Consider the following 19,913-nt stretch of genomic DNA (forward strand, 5'->3'; position numbering starts at 1 on the left):
GATGCATCAAGTTCTTCCATCTCATCCCTTACCAATACCAACATGTCTTGAAACTTACGCTTTCTTTTATTTATGTTTCATCACAATTAATTAAAATTACTTTTCAATGTTGTAATTCGTATTGTTGATCATACACATTTACAAAAACCTTGTAGAAATATAGCGTTCCAAGATGGTAAAAGGCAATGTGTATTGAAGTGTGATTCTCAGTAGGGAGTATTGAACTGTCATTAAATAGATTGAAGTGTTAACAGATTCATCCATAAATTTGATTTTATCAACTCCTAGACGGGGAAATAACACATTTCTCACAGGTTAGTGATCCATCACCTATCATATCATTATAATATGCTGATGTTATTGGTGGATTAAAAAATTTATCAAAAATACGTGGAACCATTCAGCTTGAAGATGCCAAGTATGTCTTACGTATATAATGTATTTATTATTTGTAGGATGAAATCATTGTTATTGTTGCTAGTTCTACAATTATATCAAAATTTCTTATCATAAATTTATTTCATATTTATTCAATTTTCTATTGTTGTCCTCATTTACTAAAATTGACTTTCACCTTTCTAAACCAAAGGTGAAAGATTTGCACAATTACAAAAGTATTTTAATTATACATTTACTAATAAATTGAAAATACATAAGTTTTAATCCGCATGCAATTTTTCAGTTCTTCCATTTTACTTACCACAATTGAGGAATTCACAACACCTTCTAAGAACATAGCATCTCCTGCCGAAACATTATTCACCAATACAGAATATCAATATCATTCAACAAGGTTTTTTGTATATTTATGAGACAAAATATTTATTTTAACAAGCTTTTACTTACACTTTTTAAATATATAGCAGATACGTAATTTCACATGTCGAGCAACTATAACAACATTTTATATGGAATTCGGCTGTACTACCTAGCATGTCCTATTCATAAAACAACGATAGAATAAGTAAGAAGGAGGTTTTAAATGTAACAATTGTGGTGATCATATACAGTTCTCGATTCCTCAATATCATTTAACTTATAATAATATAAAATATTTTTTCAAAAAATATAACATTAAAATTTAATATGATTACAAATCTATCATTATATCGAAATATAATTCTATATTTGCATACTTATTAACAAATTATTTACTTACTACTAAATTTTAAGTTTAAATTTACTATTAGAGTTGTCGATGAGACCACTACAACCTTTTGTGCTATTTAATATGTTTTTGAGATTGTTGCAACTAGGTCCAACTAATCTGTATCTCCGTTTCAAAACTGCTAAAGATTTTAAATTTTGTCATTGATGAATCTTATATGTTTTTGAAAGAAATTGTTAGATTTGGAAGCTATGAAATGTTCAAAAACTATTTGATTAAGAAAATTTTGTTAATTTTGTATTTAGGGACTGAGTTGTTAAATAGTAAAATTTCATGAAATTCTTGTGAAAATGTAATAAATATGGAAATTTTGATTAAGAAAATTTTGTTAATTTTGTATTTAAGGACTATGAAATTCTTTGTAGCTCGTGTGAGCATCATCATGTAGCCTAACATCCTGACCCACAGCTCATGTGAGTAAGTTCATTTCACAGATCGTGTAAGCATATATGGTTACATGTTACAGTCACAGCTTGTGTGAGTAATTCTTGAGTATCCGATGTTATTTCATTTGGTTCAATAGGTGATAAAGGTTTAAACAAATATGTATATATATATATGAAATGTTATATGGTCAAAACATGTGAATTGGAAGATGTTGATATAAATACTTGAAATAGGAAGCTATGTTTATCGAACACATGATGGATGTAATATGTACTTGTTATGTTATTATTACATGTTCCATTACTTTTTGGAATTATATGTTTCTTTGCGATTCCTACTAGCCTTGTGAGGTTGTGTTGTATAGGAAAAAAATGTAAGTACAAGATTTAATGAATGAATATGTGTTAAATGGTAAAATGAAATGTTTAGATGAAATGGTTATATGAAATGTTTTTATGAATATAGATATATGAAACGAATATATGAAGTGTTTATACAAAATACTATTAGGAATATAAATATGTGAAAAAAGGGATATTTGTAATATATACTTGAATAAAGATGTTAAATGTTAAATGTTAAATAAATATGTGATGGTTGGTTTACGTATCAAATGAGTTTTTAGGTATATGTTTGATGACATGATAAAGTTACATGTTTTATATATGAACTCAGTGATCTTGTGAGACTTGTGATGTGTATAGGAAATTAACCAACTCATTACTAAGACATTGAATTATCTTGTAAAATGTTTTATTACATCCTTTTTGGTAAGTCAAAGTTTAAGTCTATCACAAACTTACTAAGCTTGATGCAAGCTTACATCGTTTTGGTTTTCTTTTTTGTAGATTGTTAAATTCGAACTGTTAATTGGATTACTTTTGGATACCACACTATCAGTTCAACAATTCAGTATAAGATGTGATGATTTCTGATTTAGGTTATAAGTGGCATGTTTTGGGAGCATTTAAGTTCTTTTGCTATAATGATGTTATTTAAACTTAGTTTAAGCATATATATGTATATATATTTAGATTTGGCTTGTATATATCCATATATGTATGTCTTTAGTTATTTGATATATGTTTCTTGGAAGTTTTTAAAATATAGTAAGATTGAATGTGAATGGAATGGCTGAATTGGTACAAATGCTTAGGTAACTAAGTAAATCTTGGTTGATGATTTTGGCCATAATAAATGAGGTAAATTTGATAAGTTAAGAAGTATGAAATGCTAAGTAGTTGTACTTGAATAGATTATGTTTCAATGTTTGAATTGTAGTTCCAAGTGATGGCATATTGGTTAGACACATAGTATGAATGATTTTGGCATGTTTTAAGTATATTTGAATGTGTTTTAACCATATGAAAATTATTAAAAAAGGTTTGGTTTGGTGTCCAAGAAATGGATGTTGAATTGGTTGGCATTAAGAGTCCTTTTGAGTGCACACGGCTTGGAGCACGGTCGTGTATCTTATTTATTTTAGGTGCAGGATTTTTCACATAGTCACAGTCAGTTACACGATCTAAGCACACGAGCGTGTGGAGTAGTCACATGGGCATGTGAGGTAGCCACACAGCCATGTCTTTGAGCCACACAGGTTGGCATTTGTCACAGAACCGTGTGACCCCTGTTTTTATTTTTCCATATTTTTTGTATTGTTTCAGATTAGTCTTTATTTGTTTCTGAATTGTTTTTAAGGTCTCATAGGTTTGTATGAATGCTATGATTATTAATTAGACATTGATTTGATGTTTGGATTGTGTTTAAATATTATTGAATATGTTAATCGTCATAATATCCGTAACCCTGTTCCGGCGACGGAAATGGGTTAGGGATGTTACATATAAGCATTGTTCTAATACCAAATGATTTGCAAGAGACTTTGTCATGTAAAGGGCTTTCAATTTCTTCTATAAGGCTAAGGTTGTTTTCTCCATAAGCACCTCTTGTAACACATTTGTAAGCCATAATTGAATTGCAGATAATGTCTTCTCATCAAGCTCATTCATTTCTGTTTAATTCGTATACGCGGGCTTTTGCCCTGTAATTGCCTTCTTCAGATCGTTCTGAACCGAAATTGTCGTCATCTGAACTTGCCATAAACTAAAATCTGTGATTTTATTGAACTTCTCAATATCGTATCTCACTGTCACCATCTCTGAACGAGTTAAATATGAAATTCGAACCAAGCTCTGATACCAGTTTGTTAAAGATCAACCTATATAATCAATGAAACAGAAAATGTATAGAAAATCAAACATAAATTTTACGTGAAAAACTCCGCCAAAGAGGTTAAAAACCACGGGCAAAGGAAACTTCACTAATGAGCAAAACCGAAAGAGTACAAGATGGAGAATTAAAACAAATCGAACCCAAAATACAAAGTTCTCACAAAATTCCCACAAAACTCTCTCTTAATTTCTCCTCTCAGTTTTGTATTTTCCATCTATTAATTCTAGTGTTACTATGGCCTTTAACTAGGCCAAAATTCGTGACCTAATATGACTTGAATTATGCTGGAGTAATTAGAGTTTAACTGGAAAAATTAATCATGCTTTGCTGTAAAAAATAAAAAAATTACTTAGGGAAAAAGTTACATCGTCGTGACGCTATATTCACCATTTTCGTGATGTTAGAAACCTCATCATCGCGACGTTGTTGCCTGTTCAGGGTGTTGTGAAATTGACATCCTCGTGTCACGATACAGGTAACGATAAATACATGAAAAGGTCTAAAAATGCAAGGCACACTCCATAAAATGAAATTTGAAAAAAGAAATTTGAGTTATATGAATCATCTTTTAAAATTTTTCATTATTATTATCCAAATAACGATTTTGAAATCTTGCTATCCTAACATGTTTCTATCCATTATTTTTACCAGCTTTTTATTTTAAGGTTTTTTTTTTTACTTTCATAAGGTCTGGGCAACGGTGGTGGGGTTAAGGTTCACTCTTTTGTTTCTAATTGTATGTGGTTTGTTTAGCGCAGTACAACGGAATGGAAAGGGGGTTTACTGCGTTGTCATTGGATGACGATGAAGAGAAAGTTTTACAGGCATTGATAGAGTCTAATTTGGTTATTGAGGAAGAAGAATTTTATTTGGTAAAGTATTTTTTAACAGCAAATGTTATACATTTTCCAGCAATGAGAAGCACAATGGAAAATCTTTGGCATCCAATAAAAGGGGTTCAAATCTTGAATCTAGGCGAGAAAAGGTTTCTGTATAAATTATTTCATAGGATGGATTTGGAGAGTGTTCAAAAAGGGTCCCTATAGTCTTTTAATAACCATCTTTTGATGTTATATCACTTGGGGAAAGGTGAGGATCCATTAAAGGTGCCATTAATCTTTGCAAATTTCTGGGTTCAAATTCATAAAGTACCTCCGAGATATTTTTTGAAGCTTTGGCGAGGAAAATGAGAGATTTTCTTGAGAATTTTTTAAAATACGATTGTGCCAATTTGGGGAAAGGTTTGCGAAATCATTTGTGTGTGATGGTTCAATTGGATGCGAGACATCCTTTGAGGAGAAAGAATGTGTTATTTTCATCAGGGAATTATTCATATCTTAGCTTTAAATATGAATGATTAACTTTGTTTTGTTTTTTTCTGTGGTCGGTTAGGGCATAGTGACTCTTACTGTCAAACGAAGATGGAGTTGGGGTTTGAAGTAACTGAGATGGGTTGGGACTTAATACTAAAAGTTCAATCTAGATGTGTTCTTACAATAAATAGTGTGTGGCTGAGAGAAGATGAGGGCAGTGCGAAAAGGGAGAGTTTTCATAAGGAGCCTGATTTGGAAATGCACAATTGGAAAGAAGCAGATAGAGGTGGATTTGGAAGTTTTGTAACACCCCTAACCCGTATTCGTCGCTGGAATAGGGTTAGGAAGCATTACTGGAGTTTATAGAATAATTACAAATAATTCATGTCATTTGCTATTCATATTTGAAACTATTCATATCGTCCATTGATTGGACCTTCGAGGCCCAATTTAAGGGTCAGAAACAAGTCGAGACTACTTAGAATCTTAAAGAATTTTTTGTAAAATTTTAAAATTGTTCTTATATACAGGGGTCACATGCCCGTGTGAATAGGCCGTGTGGCTCATAGCCAAGTGACATGGCCATGTCTCAGGCCGTATGGCATATGAAGTAGGGCACACACCCGTGTCCTTAACCCGTGTAACTCTCTGACTTTCAACTTAGTTATATGTAGGGGTTACACGACTAAGCCACACGCCTGTTTGCTAGGCCATGTGGTCAATTTAATTTTCAAAAATTAAGTGTAAGTTTCACACGACCAAGACACATGCCCATGTCTCTGCCCGTGTGCCCAATTCTGAGCATTCTGTTTCTCAATTTTAAGATGCAGGGGACACACGATCAAACCACATGCCCATGTGCCAGACCGTGTGTCACACATAGTTAAGACACACGCCCGTGTGAATGAAATAAGGTCATTTCCTAGCCTTATTTCTCACCCAAATTTGCCAACAAACTACACTAATACTTATAATATTATACAAATCAATTCAAGCCTTATAATCAAGCCAACTCTTTCATCTAACATGATATATCATCACATGTATTCATATTTATAATCTTACCTTTTGTAAACATACGTTTTTAACATAACTTAATTAAACCATCACTAGCCATTCCAATGGCTAGATTACAAACCACCATTTACATACCAACAATTGGCCAAGTTAACCTATATACGTCATTATATCAAAATAAGTTTACTATTTATACCAAAATGAGCTGGTGGATAGTGTGATAATGATCTGACTGATTTCCAACCTTTACAAGCTTCCAAGTACTATAAAACAAAGGAAAGAAAACCTAGTAAACATTCAATCCTTAGTAAGTTCGTATAACAGGAATTAAACTTACCAAATTATATTCATTTAGACAAGCATAATAACAACATACTTTCCAACAATTTGGCAAATTTTGCCTAATCACAAACACTCAAATAATCAAGTTAGCAGCATATTTCTCATGTACATCAATTAAACATAGATAAACTCATCATATTACAAACTTTCTGGCATTTCAGAAGCATTTAATATATAATTCTTTTAATCTCATAATTTCTCATGTCAGAAATTTATTCCATTGAATTATACAAAATATCAATGGATACTCAGGTAGTATACTCGAGGTATACAAATTTGTAATCATTCACTTCATATTCCGAGGTACCCATTAGAGCATATAATTAGGGAACACATTCTCGAGCCACATATATCAGGATGCTCAAATGAGCCATGTAACAGGATGCTTATCTGAGCTAAATAGGAATGTTCATAAAGGCCATAAACAGGAAGTTCACAAAGAACTTTTTATGGGAAGCTCATGAAAAGCCTATCAGGGATGCTTATAAAGAGCCATGTAATAGGAGCTCTGGATAACCATATATCAGGAAGTTTAAGCTAGCACTAACATGACGTTTATATAGAGTTGCGTTTGTGTCTCCAACATATGCGAGACCACAATTGATCGCATAACAGGACGCTCACAAAGAGCTGTGTTTGTGTCTGCAACATATGTAAGATTACAACCGATCGAATCATGTAATAGAACACTCAGAAAGAATTGCGGTAGTACGCAACACATGCATAATCACTACCGATCAAAATGCTCACAAGAACTAGATTACAGAATGTTCAAGAAGGCTCTTAACAGAATGCTCGTCTGAGCTATAATATCCGCAAGAAATGTAGGATTATAATCAATATGAGAAAATCACGTATTCATCGAAATTCATTCTTTAAACGAAACTTATCATTTATCAAGCAAATTTTGAGCATGTGATTATTTTCATTCATTAATAGTTTATACAATTTTCATATATACAACATTTAATTCAAACATATAAATATACATGATTAGCTTACACGAACTTATCTCATCACTTGTTTGTATATTAAAGTCTACTAATCTAACATTTTTTATTTTCCTCGACCTAACTCTATATTTGATCTTTCCGAATCTATATAAATAAATTTAACATCAATTTATCACATTTCATATTTAATTGGATTCAATTTACATCCTAGAAAGAATTATTATTTTGTCCCTATACTTTTCATAAATAACAATTTTGTCCTTAAGCTCGAAAAATGAAATTCATGCAATTTATCCCTTATTCTAAGCCTAGTCGATTTTCATATATAACAATAACAATTCATAAATTTCACAAAAATTAGAATTTTTTCATGAATTTTTCAACTTTATAATTTAGTCCATAAATCACAATTTCAATAAAATTTTCTTTGTAAAAGTTGTTTAGCTATCAACAACCTTTCATTTTCTATCATAAATTTCTAAATTTCAGCATATTCATTCATGGCAAAATTTCTATACTTTGATATCTTTTCAAATTAATTCCTAAAATAGATAAATTAAGTTATTCTGAACTCAAAAATATAAAAATTACTAAAAACGAGACAAGAATATTGTCCCAATTAAGCCAAGAAAGTTTATTTTCTCTTTCCTATGATTTCCATAAAATTTGGGGAAGATGGTATATTATGATGATATTAAATCTTTATTTAATTTACCATCTTTTAATTATTCTCATTTCCAATTTAGTCCTTATCCTTTTCTAATTTTTCCACGGATGAATTATCAAAAATATCTACTAACTCTTCTTTAATTGTCTAATTACCATATAAGGACCTCAAGTTTTGAATTCCATAGCTATTTGGTCTTTCTAGCTACTAGAATTCTACTTGTACCTTTATACAATTTGATCCTTTCCATAATTAAATACGTAATCGGTAAAATTTTCTTATCAAAATTTTCATATGACATTCTTATTATAATGCAGACCATGCAATAATATTAAAATAAATTTTCTTTTCAGCTCGAATTTATGTTCCCGAAACCACAGTTTTGATTTCACTGAAAATTGTTGTTACAAATTTTATTGACCCCATTTTAGGTGTAATTTGGAGGGAGATATTAATCGGGTTTTGAGTTTGGAGGGCAATCCTTCAAAAATGTTAGGTTAGTCAAACATGGATCATGATTTGGATGTTGTGTGTTGGAAGAAGTAGACGGGAAAAAGAGGCCTAAAAGAGAGAGTGATAAACCTTTGGAAGAAGATGAGGTGGGATCATTGGTTATTAGGAATATGAGGGTGTTGGAAAAAATCATTTTTTATCGACGGCTGCCAAGGGGCAAGCCAACCGATCATAATGAAAATATTTAGTTAAAATGTTCGTGGATTAAGGAGTTTACGGGTTATTAAAAGGCTTCGACATGTGTTAAAGATGTACAATTCCCAGATAGTCTTTCTTATAGAGACTAAGTTAAGTGAAATAAGAATGGAAGGCATTAAAAGGTGTGGTTTTTTAAATGGGATTGAGGTTTATGTGGTTGAATGAAGAAGAGGATTATGCTTGGCACGGAAGGAAAATGCTACAATTAACTTAAAAAGTTATTCATATTACTACATTGATGTCATCTTAAAAGAATACGATGGGGAAAAGGAATAGATGTTTATTGAGTTTTACGGCTCCCCTTATACACATAATAGAAAGGTTTCGTGGGATTTGTTAAGAAACTTAAGTCGCTCTCAAGGGTTGCCATGGATGGTATGTGGTGATTTCAATAAAATCTTATACTCCTTTAAGAATGTAGGCAGTGTACCAAAGGAAGAGAAGTGGATGGTAGACTTTAGGGATGTTTTGGTTGATTACCAATTAATTGATGTTGGTTATTCGGGAACTTGGTTTATATGGGAAGAGGGAATTTGTTGGAGACTAATATCCGTGAAAAGCTTAACAAAGGAGTGGCTAATTTAGAGTGGAGTAATATGTTTCCATTAGTAGTAATTCATCATTTTCCACATTCTTTCTCAGTTCATTGCCCTCTTTTGATTAATACAGACACAAGATTAAATATTATACCTAGAAGGAAATTTAGCTTTGAGGCATGATGGGTTAAGGAGGAGTTCTTTGAGGAAGAGGTATCTGTAGCATTCTGCTAGAGGTAATGTCTTGAAGAAATTAAAAGAGTTATAGCAGGGATTAAGGAGATGGGTTGCCATGATGAGGTACAAAAGGGAATGACGTAAAATGGAGTTGATAGAGAAAGTAGAGGTCTTTTTGGATCAAGACAGAATTGTTGAGAATATGGTGGATTTGATTGATGCTAAAATTTACCTTAATCTTAATATTGATAAAAATGAAATGTGTTGGGAGTAAAGGGCTCATGCTAATTGGTTAAAATTGGGTGACAAAAATACAACTTTTTTTCGTAGTCATGCCTAACAAAGAAGAAGAAAAAACACTAAGTTTAAGACATGATGATGGTAAGGAGACTATTGATAAAAAGAAGATAAAGGAAATTGCTCGAAATTACTTTCAACATCTTTTTACGTCAAATTGGAGTGAAGATAGTACGCATGTTTTTTCTGTGATTGAGAGATATGTTTCTGAGGAAGTAAATTCGAAGTGGATAGAAAATTATACAAAGGAGGAGATCATTACGACTTTAAAGGAGATAGGGCCAACAAAGGCTTAGGGGAAAATGGCTTTCCGACTTTATTTTTTCAGCAATTTTGGCATATTGTGAGTAGTGATACAATCAAATATTGCTTGGGCGTCTTAAATAAAGGTATGCCTATGGACCCCTACAATATTACTAATACTGTGTTGACTCTTAAAGTTTCCTATATGAAAATTTTGGGAAATTTTAGACTTATTAATTTTATTTTTTTGGTCCTGATTTTTATGCTTTCGATAAGCCCACAAATACGGGAAAATTGAGCTATGTTGGTCCATATGGAATCTGGCTTTGTGGGTATTTCTTTGGTTTTGTTCGGTCTTTATTTTTTATTTTTAATAATAATATCGGTCTGATTTATTAAAAAATAAATTTATTTTTAGAATTTTAAAAAATCTCCTCCAAAATTGTCATACAAACACAACCTTAAGGTTCGACTAAAATTTTCAATTTTAAATAATATTAAAAAATTAATTTATTTTTATTAAATAATTATAAAAGAAGAAAGGGGTGCAGAAAATAGGCCCAAAAGGCTTATCAAATTAAATACAATGCCCAATTAAAAACCCTAGTATAGCGTGAGGATGATCATGGATAGAATTCAAATATTTACACATATTAATTATCCAAATTTATTTTATATTTTACCCATAAATCTATTTTACATTTGTGGATAATAAATTTGAATTTGTCTCAACTTTACTTTTAAAATGTTGTATTTAAAAATATTTTTATTTTTACTAAATGCATACATATTTTATATGTAATTAGTATAATTACAATATATTAGATTAGGTTAGGTTATGTAAATGTCAATGTATTATTTATAAAATTTTATATATGAAATATAAAGCTATTTATTATATAAATAATTAAAATTTTCTATTTAAAACAAAATTATTATTATTTTTAAATTCATTTAATAAATGTTTTAGATGAAATTAGAATTTTTATCTATAAGTATGATCAAGTACATTTATTTACTCATTTAAATATTTGAGTAAAATCAAAATTCATATTTAAAATATGGAAAATTTTATAAATAATAATAAGTATTTAAAATTGTAAATTTAGTAATATAATTAACAACAAAAACTATATTAATCACTTTAAAAATTCCTTCAAATTCACGTTTTTTATATACAATATAGATTATAGATAATTTTTTATATAATTCCTACTATTATTCATAATCTCTCAACTCTTAAAATGAATATAAAAATACATTTAAGCGTACTCGAATTAATGTTCTATTGATTGTTGTAGCAATAATAATATCAATTGAATTAAAATAATTATTTTTGGAATAAATAATTATTAATTAAAGTTAGGTATTTGTATTATTCTTATATTTCCTTAGTCAAATGGTGGGTGTGGACCATAATTGATAAAAACAAATAATTAGAAATGGTAACCATAAGTATGAAAATGATGAAATCATACATTAACCATGATTTGGGTCCAAAACTCACACCCAACCTATACCCATGTGGTTAAATTAATGTTGGATTACATAAATGCCCACATTTTGGTTCAAACATAACAATCTCACCCTTTACCTCTAATTATCAAAAATAAAAATTAAAATAAGGTAAAAATCATAAACATAATAGATACACACCATAATAAATAAATATTTATCAATCATTACACAAAATATGATACCATTGTCAACACTCAACACACAAAAACATGTATATATTTCTTTTTTTTTCCTGTAAATTTTAGGTATAAATCCCCATTTAGTATTTAAATTTAATAATTTTTTCAAAATTTCTAAACTTATTCAGTCCACTTAGTCTTGGAACTTGTTAACTTTTCTCATATTAATTCAAATTTGACAACTTCTCTCAATTTTGGTCAATTTGATGACGTGAAATAATATCAAAGTGCCATGTCATCACATAAAAAATATATTTTTTCTAAAAAAAAATTAAGTGATTACATGATATAATATAAAGTGTCACATCATCATAAACACCAAAATCGAAAAAGAATACCAAAACTAATGTGTTGAGAAAAATTACGGGTTGAGGGACTAAATGTTCCCTAAACTTTATTCTTTTATTCTTGTACCTTTCTTAATTCTTCATCCCAAAAAAATCAGTGAATACCCTAGATACCCCTGAAATCTTAATTTATTTCTAACACTAGCTCACAAATTGAAATTCTCCAATCCCATTGCTAGGGAATTGCTTTTATAGGTAGTTATAGATGAGCTAACAAGATATAATTATATTGATATAAAACATGACATAAAAATAATTAAAAATGTGTAGACTATATAAATATACTAATTTTGTTTAGGCATAAAGATAAATTTAACCCCTAACATTTATTCATTTTATTATTTTGGTCCTTATTTTTTGGGGTTATTTTGGTCATCAACCTTTAATAATAAGTCAAATTGATTGTTTTTGGACAAAAAAACTGACTGAACTATTAAAATTTTAATGGTATTAATATGGCAACTCAGGTGGCATTTTACGTATACTTCACTTCTAACATGGATAAATTTTCTAAAAGTTTTTATGAACTTTTTTGAAATTTGTTGATTTTTTTAAATTTTTCTGAATTATTCATGAATTGTTACGCTAGTGGCCACATCAATACCGTTAAAATTTTTACAGTTTAGTCAAATTTTTCATCCAAAAGCAAACAACTTGATTAAGTTTTAAAGGTTGATGATAAAAATGACCCAAAAAAATAAGGACCAAAATGAGTAAACATTAGGGCTACGTTTATGTTTATGCAAACTAAAACTTATCAAATTTTTTATTAAGTAAAAAATCACAAATATAATATAAATATATGAATTGTCAAAATTAGAATGTAAATGGATTGGATATGTATTCATTGCCAACCTACTAAGCATATAATAACTCCAACACCTTAGCCTCCCTACCATGAAGTGATTTTAGTTTCTATCATTAATAACCTCAATAGAAAACATGAACAAGAAAAACCCACCATTCTTTCATTTCATTTTGAACAGTTGCATAATGAGTTTTACTACTAAAATCTTAGAAAACACTTGTTTTATTATTTATTTTATGAATATATATCATTACCATCAATGAAATGGATGCATGATATTATATTGAAGTTTGATGACATTTTTCTTTTGGGCAATATATAATAAGGAATGATTGATTTGACTGATAGTTGAACAAAATTCAGTGCATCTCAGCGCTCGTGCTGCTTATTTGAGACCACGTCTTCTCTTTTGTCAACTCCACATTCTCCCACCCATGAAAGCATCATTGGTGGGTGGGTGGCACCAAATGGGACAAATGGAAGATCTATGTTACCTACACACACATTCTGTACATGCACACTTATATGTTCCCTTGGACTTAAGTATTAATGGTGGCTGTCTCACTGGAAGATGGACTTCAAAATTTCGTTTTACAAGCTTAGTGTGTACAGTTAAAGCAGGACATGGTAACATTCATTCCAATACAAGGAAAATTGAAAAGGAATGTAATTTGCAAGAAAATCTTTCACTGATACATACATATAGATGTATTTTCTCTCTACATACACAGTTCAAAAGCTGTGTGCTTTGGAAAAATCCGTACACCTCAACTGTAACTTCAGTCATGGTACTGTAGGTGATTAAAAGGAGATGAAGAAGCTAAAAAGGAAAAAAAAAGGTCCATCCCCTATGCTTCATCATCAACTGCGTGGTGCCACGAGCAAAGCTGGCCCCGGATGATGAAACTTTTGTCAGCGTCAACCTTCTACTCCTGGAGCCTCCTCCCAACAATATCGGTCAATATCTCCAAAAATTCAACAAAACAATCTTCGTCGCTGCAACAACAACCAACAAGTATGCCAGCATCCATCACTCCTTGATTCGACTAAACAGTGACTTGAGATAAATTTCTATACAATTAATCTGCATTTCGCTCTTTAGAGGCTACACCCCACATTACATTTCATAAAACCTGGTGAAACTTCTTTTTCATATGCAGATTAACCAGATGGTTGCCTTGATTAGGTCTTAAATTTCTTTTCACTTGGTGTGAAAGTATCAATCAATGGCATCTTTTATTAGCTACTAGTAACCCCTCTCTTTCTGCTGCTCCTATCAGATTGGCAGAGCACTAAAACACATGCAATCTTCTAAACACTAGAATAGGATCAAGCCTTATGGAGAACGGAACTTACATGATATTCAGATGCCCGTATATTATCCAGAAACTCTGAAATCTCAATTTGCCGCATTACTGTACCATGTAAAACCTGTAAAATGACACACCATTGTCAAAATATCTGTCAACATTAAAATCAAAATCAGGTCTCTGTACCTGACTTCTCTAAATGAACCAAGTTGAGCCATACTCGCTTAGTTTTGTCGAGATCATACTCAACACATTTGATTCGGTCCAGAGATTCCATCAACATTTTCTCCTTTTCTAATGGAATTCCAGCAGGCTTGTTGCAGAGTTCCTCAAATGCTTTCTCTAGTTTCTGGAGACGCTCTATACAGGGACGGACATGGTCCTCTTCATTAACAGCTTCTGGCACTGTTACATTTGAATGGCTATTCGTGCTGGATCCAATCACATTTGAAGGATGTATATTGTTTGGTCTTCTCCATGATTCCAATCGAACAGTACGAATAAAAGCAGCCAATCTAACCAATAAAGCTATTAGCAATTTTGCAAAAGACTGAATATTCCTTCTCCCAAACTTTTCTTTGACGTTGTCTATCCAACTGGTGATTGGAATTCCTGAAATTTGATGTCAATTTAGAAAACAAATCTAAAGGGTAGGGAATTAGGACAAAATCTTCCATCAACTACATGATTAACTATCTACATTCTATGTTAAACCAGATAATTAACAGGAAACTGGTTATTGTGATGAAATAGCATTTTAAAATACCTTCGGAATAAAAAGATGCTCTTCGATGAGATTGGCTATCTGCATTACTACAACTAGGCAACTGATCTAGTGAATATAGCAGTCCTTGGTCACTTTTTATAGTTTTTTCAATCATAGGGAAACCATCATTGCAACTATAATAAGCATTTGGATCTGACACCCTCACCTGCATTCACAATCAATCTTATTAAGAGGGTCAGAAACTCACATCAGTTACCAATAAAACAGAATTCCCTACTTTTGCAACTCACGTCTTCGTGAACTGGTGCCAAACAAGGAAATGCAGAGCTCCTCCGTTCAGTTGGAGAACACGGGTCATCGATCTCTGACTCTGCTGCTGATGTGTCACTAGTCATTCCCTGACAGAGCATGTGTTGAAACATAAGCATCAAAAGATATAACCACCTAACATTATTCTCCTGAATGATCTCAAGTACCTTTAGTGGCCGTATCTGAACATAAGATTCATAGTTATGCTGGTCATTTGATACTCTTGTAATTTGCCTAACAAATGTTCTCTCTGCATTATGTACAAGCTATCAATGGAAACATACGTTAGTCTCCAGGTAAAAGCCATATAAAACAAAAAAATCACATCTAACAACCATTCCACACGTAAGGAAAAAAAAAAAGAAACATCATATTACAGGTACTTTGATTAAGGGGATGGCTACCTTCATTATCTCTGGATCATTCCATGGACCTTTGTTGGATCTAAGACACCCTCCTTCTGTAGAGCAAGTGCATGACCCTCCTAAGAAATCTGGCAACTGACTGAAAGAGGAGAAGAATAAGCAAGGACTTAGGAAGGATCACAAGGTCAACTCTCGCAAGGGCAAGAATGAACAGGTAATTAACAGACCTAGAATCAATGATCTCCAGTAGCCTACCAAGAGATTTGGGCTCCAAAACCTGAAATTAGTAAATAGAACATTGAATAACCACAGAGCAGGAGAAAGGGAATCAAAAGAAGAATGCCCAAAGCCATATCCTTTACATTTATCTTCCCGATTGTCTTTGCATCGAGGAACTTCTGAGCAGCAGGCCAAAGCATCTTTTTGAATCCAGGACCAGCATTGACTATGTACATTCTGTGTAATGTCTGTAAAGCCATATAAAAAAGATTTACATTCCAATTAGCAACAGAAAGTAAAAACATGAATGGATAAGATCAGATACCTCAGGGTAATAACTGTTGTCTATTTTAGTCATGGCAGCCAAAAGATTTGCAGCAGTCCTGCTAAAGTTCTTCATTCCCTACATTCAAAATAACATTCAATTGCTGATTATAAATCTACCATTAGGCTGCTCTAAAGGAAACAATAAACATCAATCACTTGGAAAACAAAATTTAACCATCAATATAATTCTACCATTAGGACCATTAGGCAGCTGGAAGGGGGGGTGTTAGGCTGCTATAAAGAAAAGAATGTAACTATCCTAGAGGAAGGAAGTATTGCAACATTCCATAGAAAATGTGACAGGCTATATTGCACCCTCCATTAGGAAATCTGCTTCAAGTCATCGGTGAAATGGGGCCATAGCAAGGATTAAGGTAAAAGGAAGCTTTTGTATTTAGTTCTAGTCTAAACCTACGTATAAAAGACAGTTGTTAAGTAGAATGACACTGCAAAATTTTCTAAAAGGTACAAGACTAACAACGTTCTGCTGTAATGGCATGAACAATGTTGTCAAATCTCAATTTGTTGAAGGGCACAAGATAAAAGGCAAATACCAGTCCTTGTACATCCAATATAGTAGTTGTTGAACAGATTTGTCGCTTTGCGGCAATTGAACAAGCAGGGAATTTCTCTGATAGAGTTCTCTCGAACTCTTGGACATGGTACTTCAAATATCGGTCTATGGTGGTGATTTTCATAAGCCTACTTGGATGGGCTTTTCCTAACCGCTCAATATAAACAGGTCTCCCTTCCTTGTCAACTCCATGGTACCCTTGGGGATAGTATTGCAATACTTCTTCTAGCTCTTCAAAGTCGAAATCCTGTTGATAGCCAAAAGTTTAAACTTGTATGATAGAAAGATACATCAAAACAAAATCCTAGCCCTTAATCTTGAAAGCAAACAAAATATTTAAGCGTGCCTGAAAACTGTTTGGCTTAATCAAAAGTGATGCAACTCATTTGAGGTTTTATTTGTTAACTCTTCTCCAGTGACAAGGCAATGAAAGAGATACAACAAAGTCTACATTTCTCACCTCCAAAATGGTATCTGTTCCAAACTCTTGCCTCCATTTAAGCATTTCTTCCCACATCTGGATTGTTTTTTCAATGTTAAACTCTCTAGCTTTCAAGAATCTACAAGTTTAAAGAGTAGTAGTACTTCTCAGCATACATTAGTAAGGCACATATAATGTGAAACATTGAACAAATTAGAGCTTGTCCACTGTGTTTGAAAGCAACAACTGACCTCAACAAAGTATGATAATCATCATGTCTAGGAGGTAACAAATCCTTATGAAGAAGCTTTTGACGCAATTCATGAACAGCACCCTCCTCTTTTGCATCCCTGACATCCTCAATGGATACAGAAGGGGCCCTGTAATCGATTTTCTTTTTCCCTCTTTTCTTAAGAGAATGAGTGAACTTGTTGGACGCATTTATGGCCTTCTTTTTCAGATTCCCAATTTTGGATCTCCTTCTCTCATCCTCAGAGTTATCAAAATCAGACCTTCTATCTCTGCTTTCATCATTTGCCCCAATTTCTTCCACCCCTTTATTTTTTTTCCAATACAATAAATTAAACAGGACATAAATGCATTTCATAATAAAACTAACAAACCCAGAGTAGAATTAATTAATATACCTGACATCTCTGGCAACTCAAAAGGAAAAGGCTTTGATCTTTTAAAGCTATTAGTACTGTTGAATAGAATGTAAAAAACCCATCATGATCTGCACATTGTTGACAACAATTAGAAAACAGAAGCTAATGAATCATATGATGTAAAGAAGCAATGACTACAAAAAAAAATCAGCAAAATTTATGCAAAAAGTACACCTAAAATGAAATTTAGAGTTGAGACATGACAAGAAATAATGAAGAGATGATCAGATCTGGACAAAATATTGAATCAGCTTCTTCTTTTTTTCTCTCAGTTATCATTAATCTTGCTCCATGACTGTTGAAGGTATAAAACAATAAATAAAATAAAACCCAATTCCCCAAAAATTTAAAACTCTACCCTTTAAAGTTAAACCCAAATAAAAACCCCAAAACGAAGGCGTCAAATTTCAGTGAAAGTAGAATAATGGAGTTAGTGAGAGAAAAACCGTTAAGAAATGAGAGTAAAAGCGCAGTTAAAGCTATTAAAAGAAGAAGACGCCCGCAACGCATTCAAAAACTCTCACAAATACAATGCTTGATTATTTACTATATCAATTGTACGGATCTCCACAATCCTCCATTTCCACCATTAAGAAGCAAGAGAGAAAGAGAAAACGCACCCACAGATAAAATACTCCAGAGAGCGAAGGTGGGAATCTATCAATCAAACCACAACCGCACCGAATCTCTCGAAAATAGGAGAGAGAACGCAAGAAAATAAACACACACATAAAAGTAAAAGAAGAAACTTTGTGGGAAAATGTGGAGGAATTTCTGGAAAAAAATGTTAGTAGCGATATTAAAAATTAAGTAAAAAAAAATGTTTTTGAAAGATCTGATCTGATTTTTATCCTTTTTTTTTGTTCTTTTAAATCTTTTCTATGTTTTCTCTACACAAACAAATCAAAGAAAAAATGAAACTCTTCGATAAAAAGCTAAAGCAGCAAATGAAGGTTCCAGCAAGTGAAAAAGAAATAGCTTCAGCTTAAGCCTTAATCTCTGCTTTTCATTTTTTTCTTTTTGCTTGTGAGCTGGGCTTTGCAACTGTACACGTGGCATTTTCTTGTTTTATTTATTATTTATTATTAAAATAGTATAAATAAGTGTTTTCCCAAATAATAATAATAATAAAAGTAATATTTTTATTTGGGAATATAATAAATGCTGACCGCCAGTTTTAGTTAGTTAATAATTAATTAATAATGTCTTAGTAATTAGTATTGATATTTTGTTTAAAATTTTCTATTGACTTAATCATGAGAGTTAGCTGAGATAGTAAAAGTTTCTTTTATTTTAACTAATGGTTAAAGGTTTGATCTTCATCCTGTACATGGAACAATTTTTAAACTCGTGGCCAACATCTGCTTTTTTAATGGACCTACAGAATGTGAAAAATAAAAAATGTTTTACTAATAAATATTGGTGTAATAATAAGGCACATTAATAACTAACATCACGATGATTGGTTCATATCATTAATGGTTACATTAGTAAAGTAATGGTCAATAACGGAAACCATTAATCAAAGGGCTTAATTAGATACGTTTTTCATAATAAATTTGATTTTATTTGGAAAAAGTATATTGTCTTTTTTAACCCTTATTCCTAGAAATTAGGGATAATGTAAAAACTACAAATGAACTTTAATTTTGTACAATTTTATATATTAAATATGGATTTAATTCAATTTTCACAAATCACTAACACAATTATCGATATAATATCAATATTTTATGTTAATATATTGCATACACAAATAATTATAATTATTTAATATAAAAATTTGATATATTTATTTCATTTAATGTGTACAATTGACTCAATATTAAAGTTTCATGTATATAGTTGAATTGCAATTAAAGTACTATGTGTATAATTACACTAAATCATAATTCATACATCAAATTGGACGTTGAATCAAAGTTAATGTATAATTTTGATATTTATTTCCTAAAAATTATGGCATAAATTTAATTAATATTTAAATAATAAATAAATGAGACATGTCACAATTCTTTGAATTAGAGTGTAAAGTGATAAATTAAAATTTTAAATATTAAAAGTGATAAATTAAAATTTTAAATAAAGTGTTGAA

At 31.4% G+C, this 19,913-nt stretch overlaps 1 protein-coding gene across 14 annotated transcripts; it reads right to left on the bottom strand.

Moving 5' to 3' along the window:
* Positions 1–13,552: 13,552 nt before the first annotated feature.
* Positions 13,553–18,805, bottom strand: LOC121203105 (phosphatidylinositol/phosphatidylcholine transfer protein SFH13). Of its 14 annotated transcripts, none has more exons than XM_041085225.1 (15): positions 18,439–18,805; positions 17,798–17,886; positions 17,402–17,705; positions 17,190–17,289; positions 16,710–16,976; positions 16,154–16,231; positions 15,972–16,076; positions 15,837–15,886; positions 15,649–15,748; positions 15,412–15,510; positions 15,226–15,333; positions 14,975–15,140; positions 14,429–14,820; positions 14,255–14,329; positions 13,553–13,894 (listed from the first exon to the last, which is right to left on the bottom strand). In XM_041085225.1, the coding sequence occupies exons 2-15, from the start codon at positions 17,802–17,804 to the stop codon at positions 13,874–13,876; spliced, it is 1,872 nt and encodes a 623-aa protein (XP_040941159.1). In that variant the 5' UTR covers positions 17,805–17,886; positions 18,439–18,805; the 3' UTR covers positions 13,553–13,873. The 14 variants fall into 14 exon arrangements, with proteins under 14 accessions (XP_040941159.1, XP_040941152.1, XP_040941158.1 ...); XM_041085218.1 differs by having other exon boundaries at positions 13,553–14,171; XM_041085224.1 differs by having other exon boundaries at positions 13,553–14,165; positions 18,439–18,795.
* Positions 18,806–19,913: the final 1,108 nt, after the last annotated feature.

This window comes from Gossypium hirsutum, chromosome A13, assembly GCF_007990345.1.
Source record: "Gossypium hirsutum isolate 1008001.06 chromosome A13, Gossypium_hirsutum_v2.1, whole genome shotgun sequence".
NCBI lineage: Eukaryota > Viridiplantae > Streptophyta > Magnoliopsida > Malvales > Malvaceae > Gossypium > Gossypium hirsutum.

Coding starts and splice junctions, on each gene's coding strand:
- LOC121203105 (XM_041085218.1), bottom strand. Junction 15,887..15,971: donor AGACAATCGGGAAGATAAAT/GTAAAGGATATG, acceptor TACTAATTTCAG/GTTTTGGAGCCCAAATCTCT. Junction 14,172..14,254: donor TACGGGCATCTGAATATCAT/GTAAGTTCCGTT, acceptor CCAATCTGATAG/GAGCAGCAGAAAGAGAGGGG.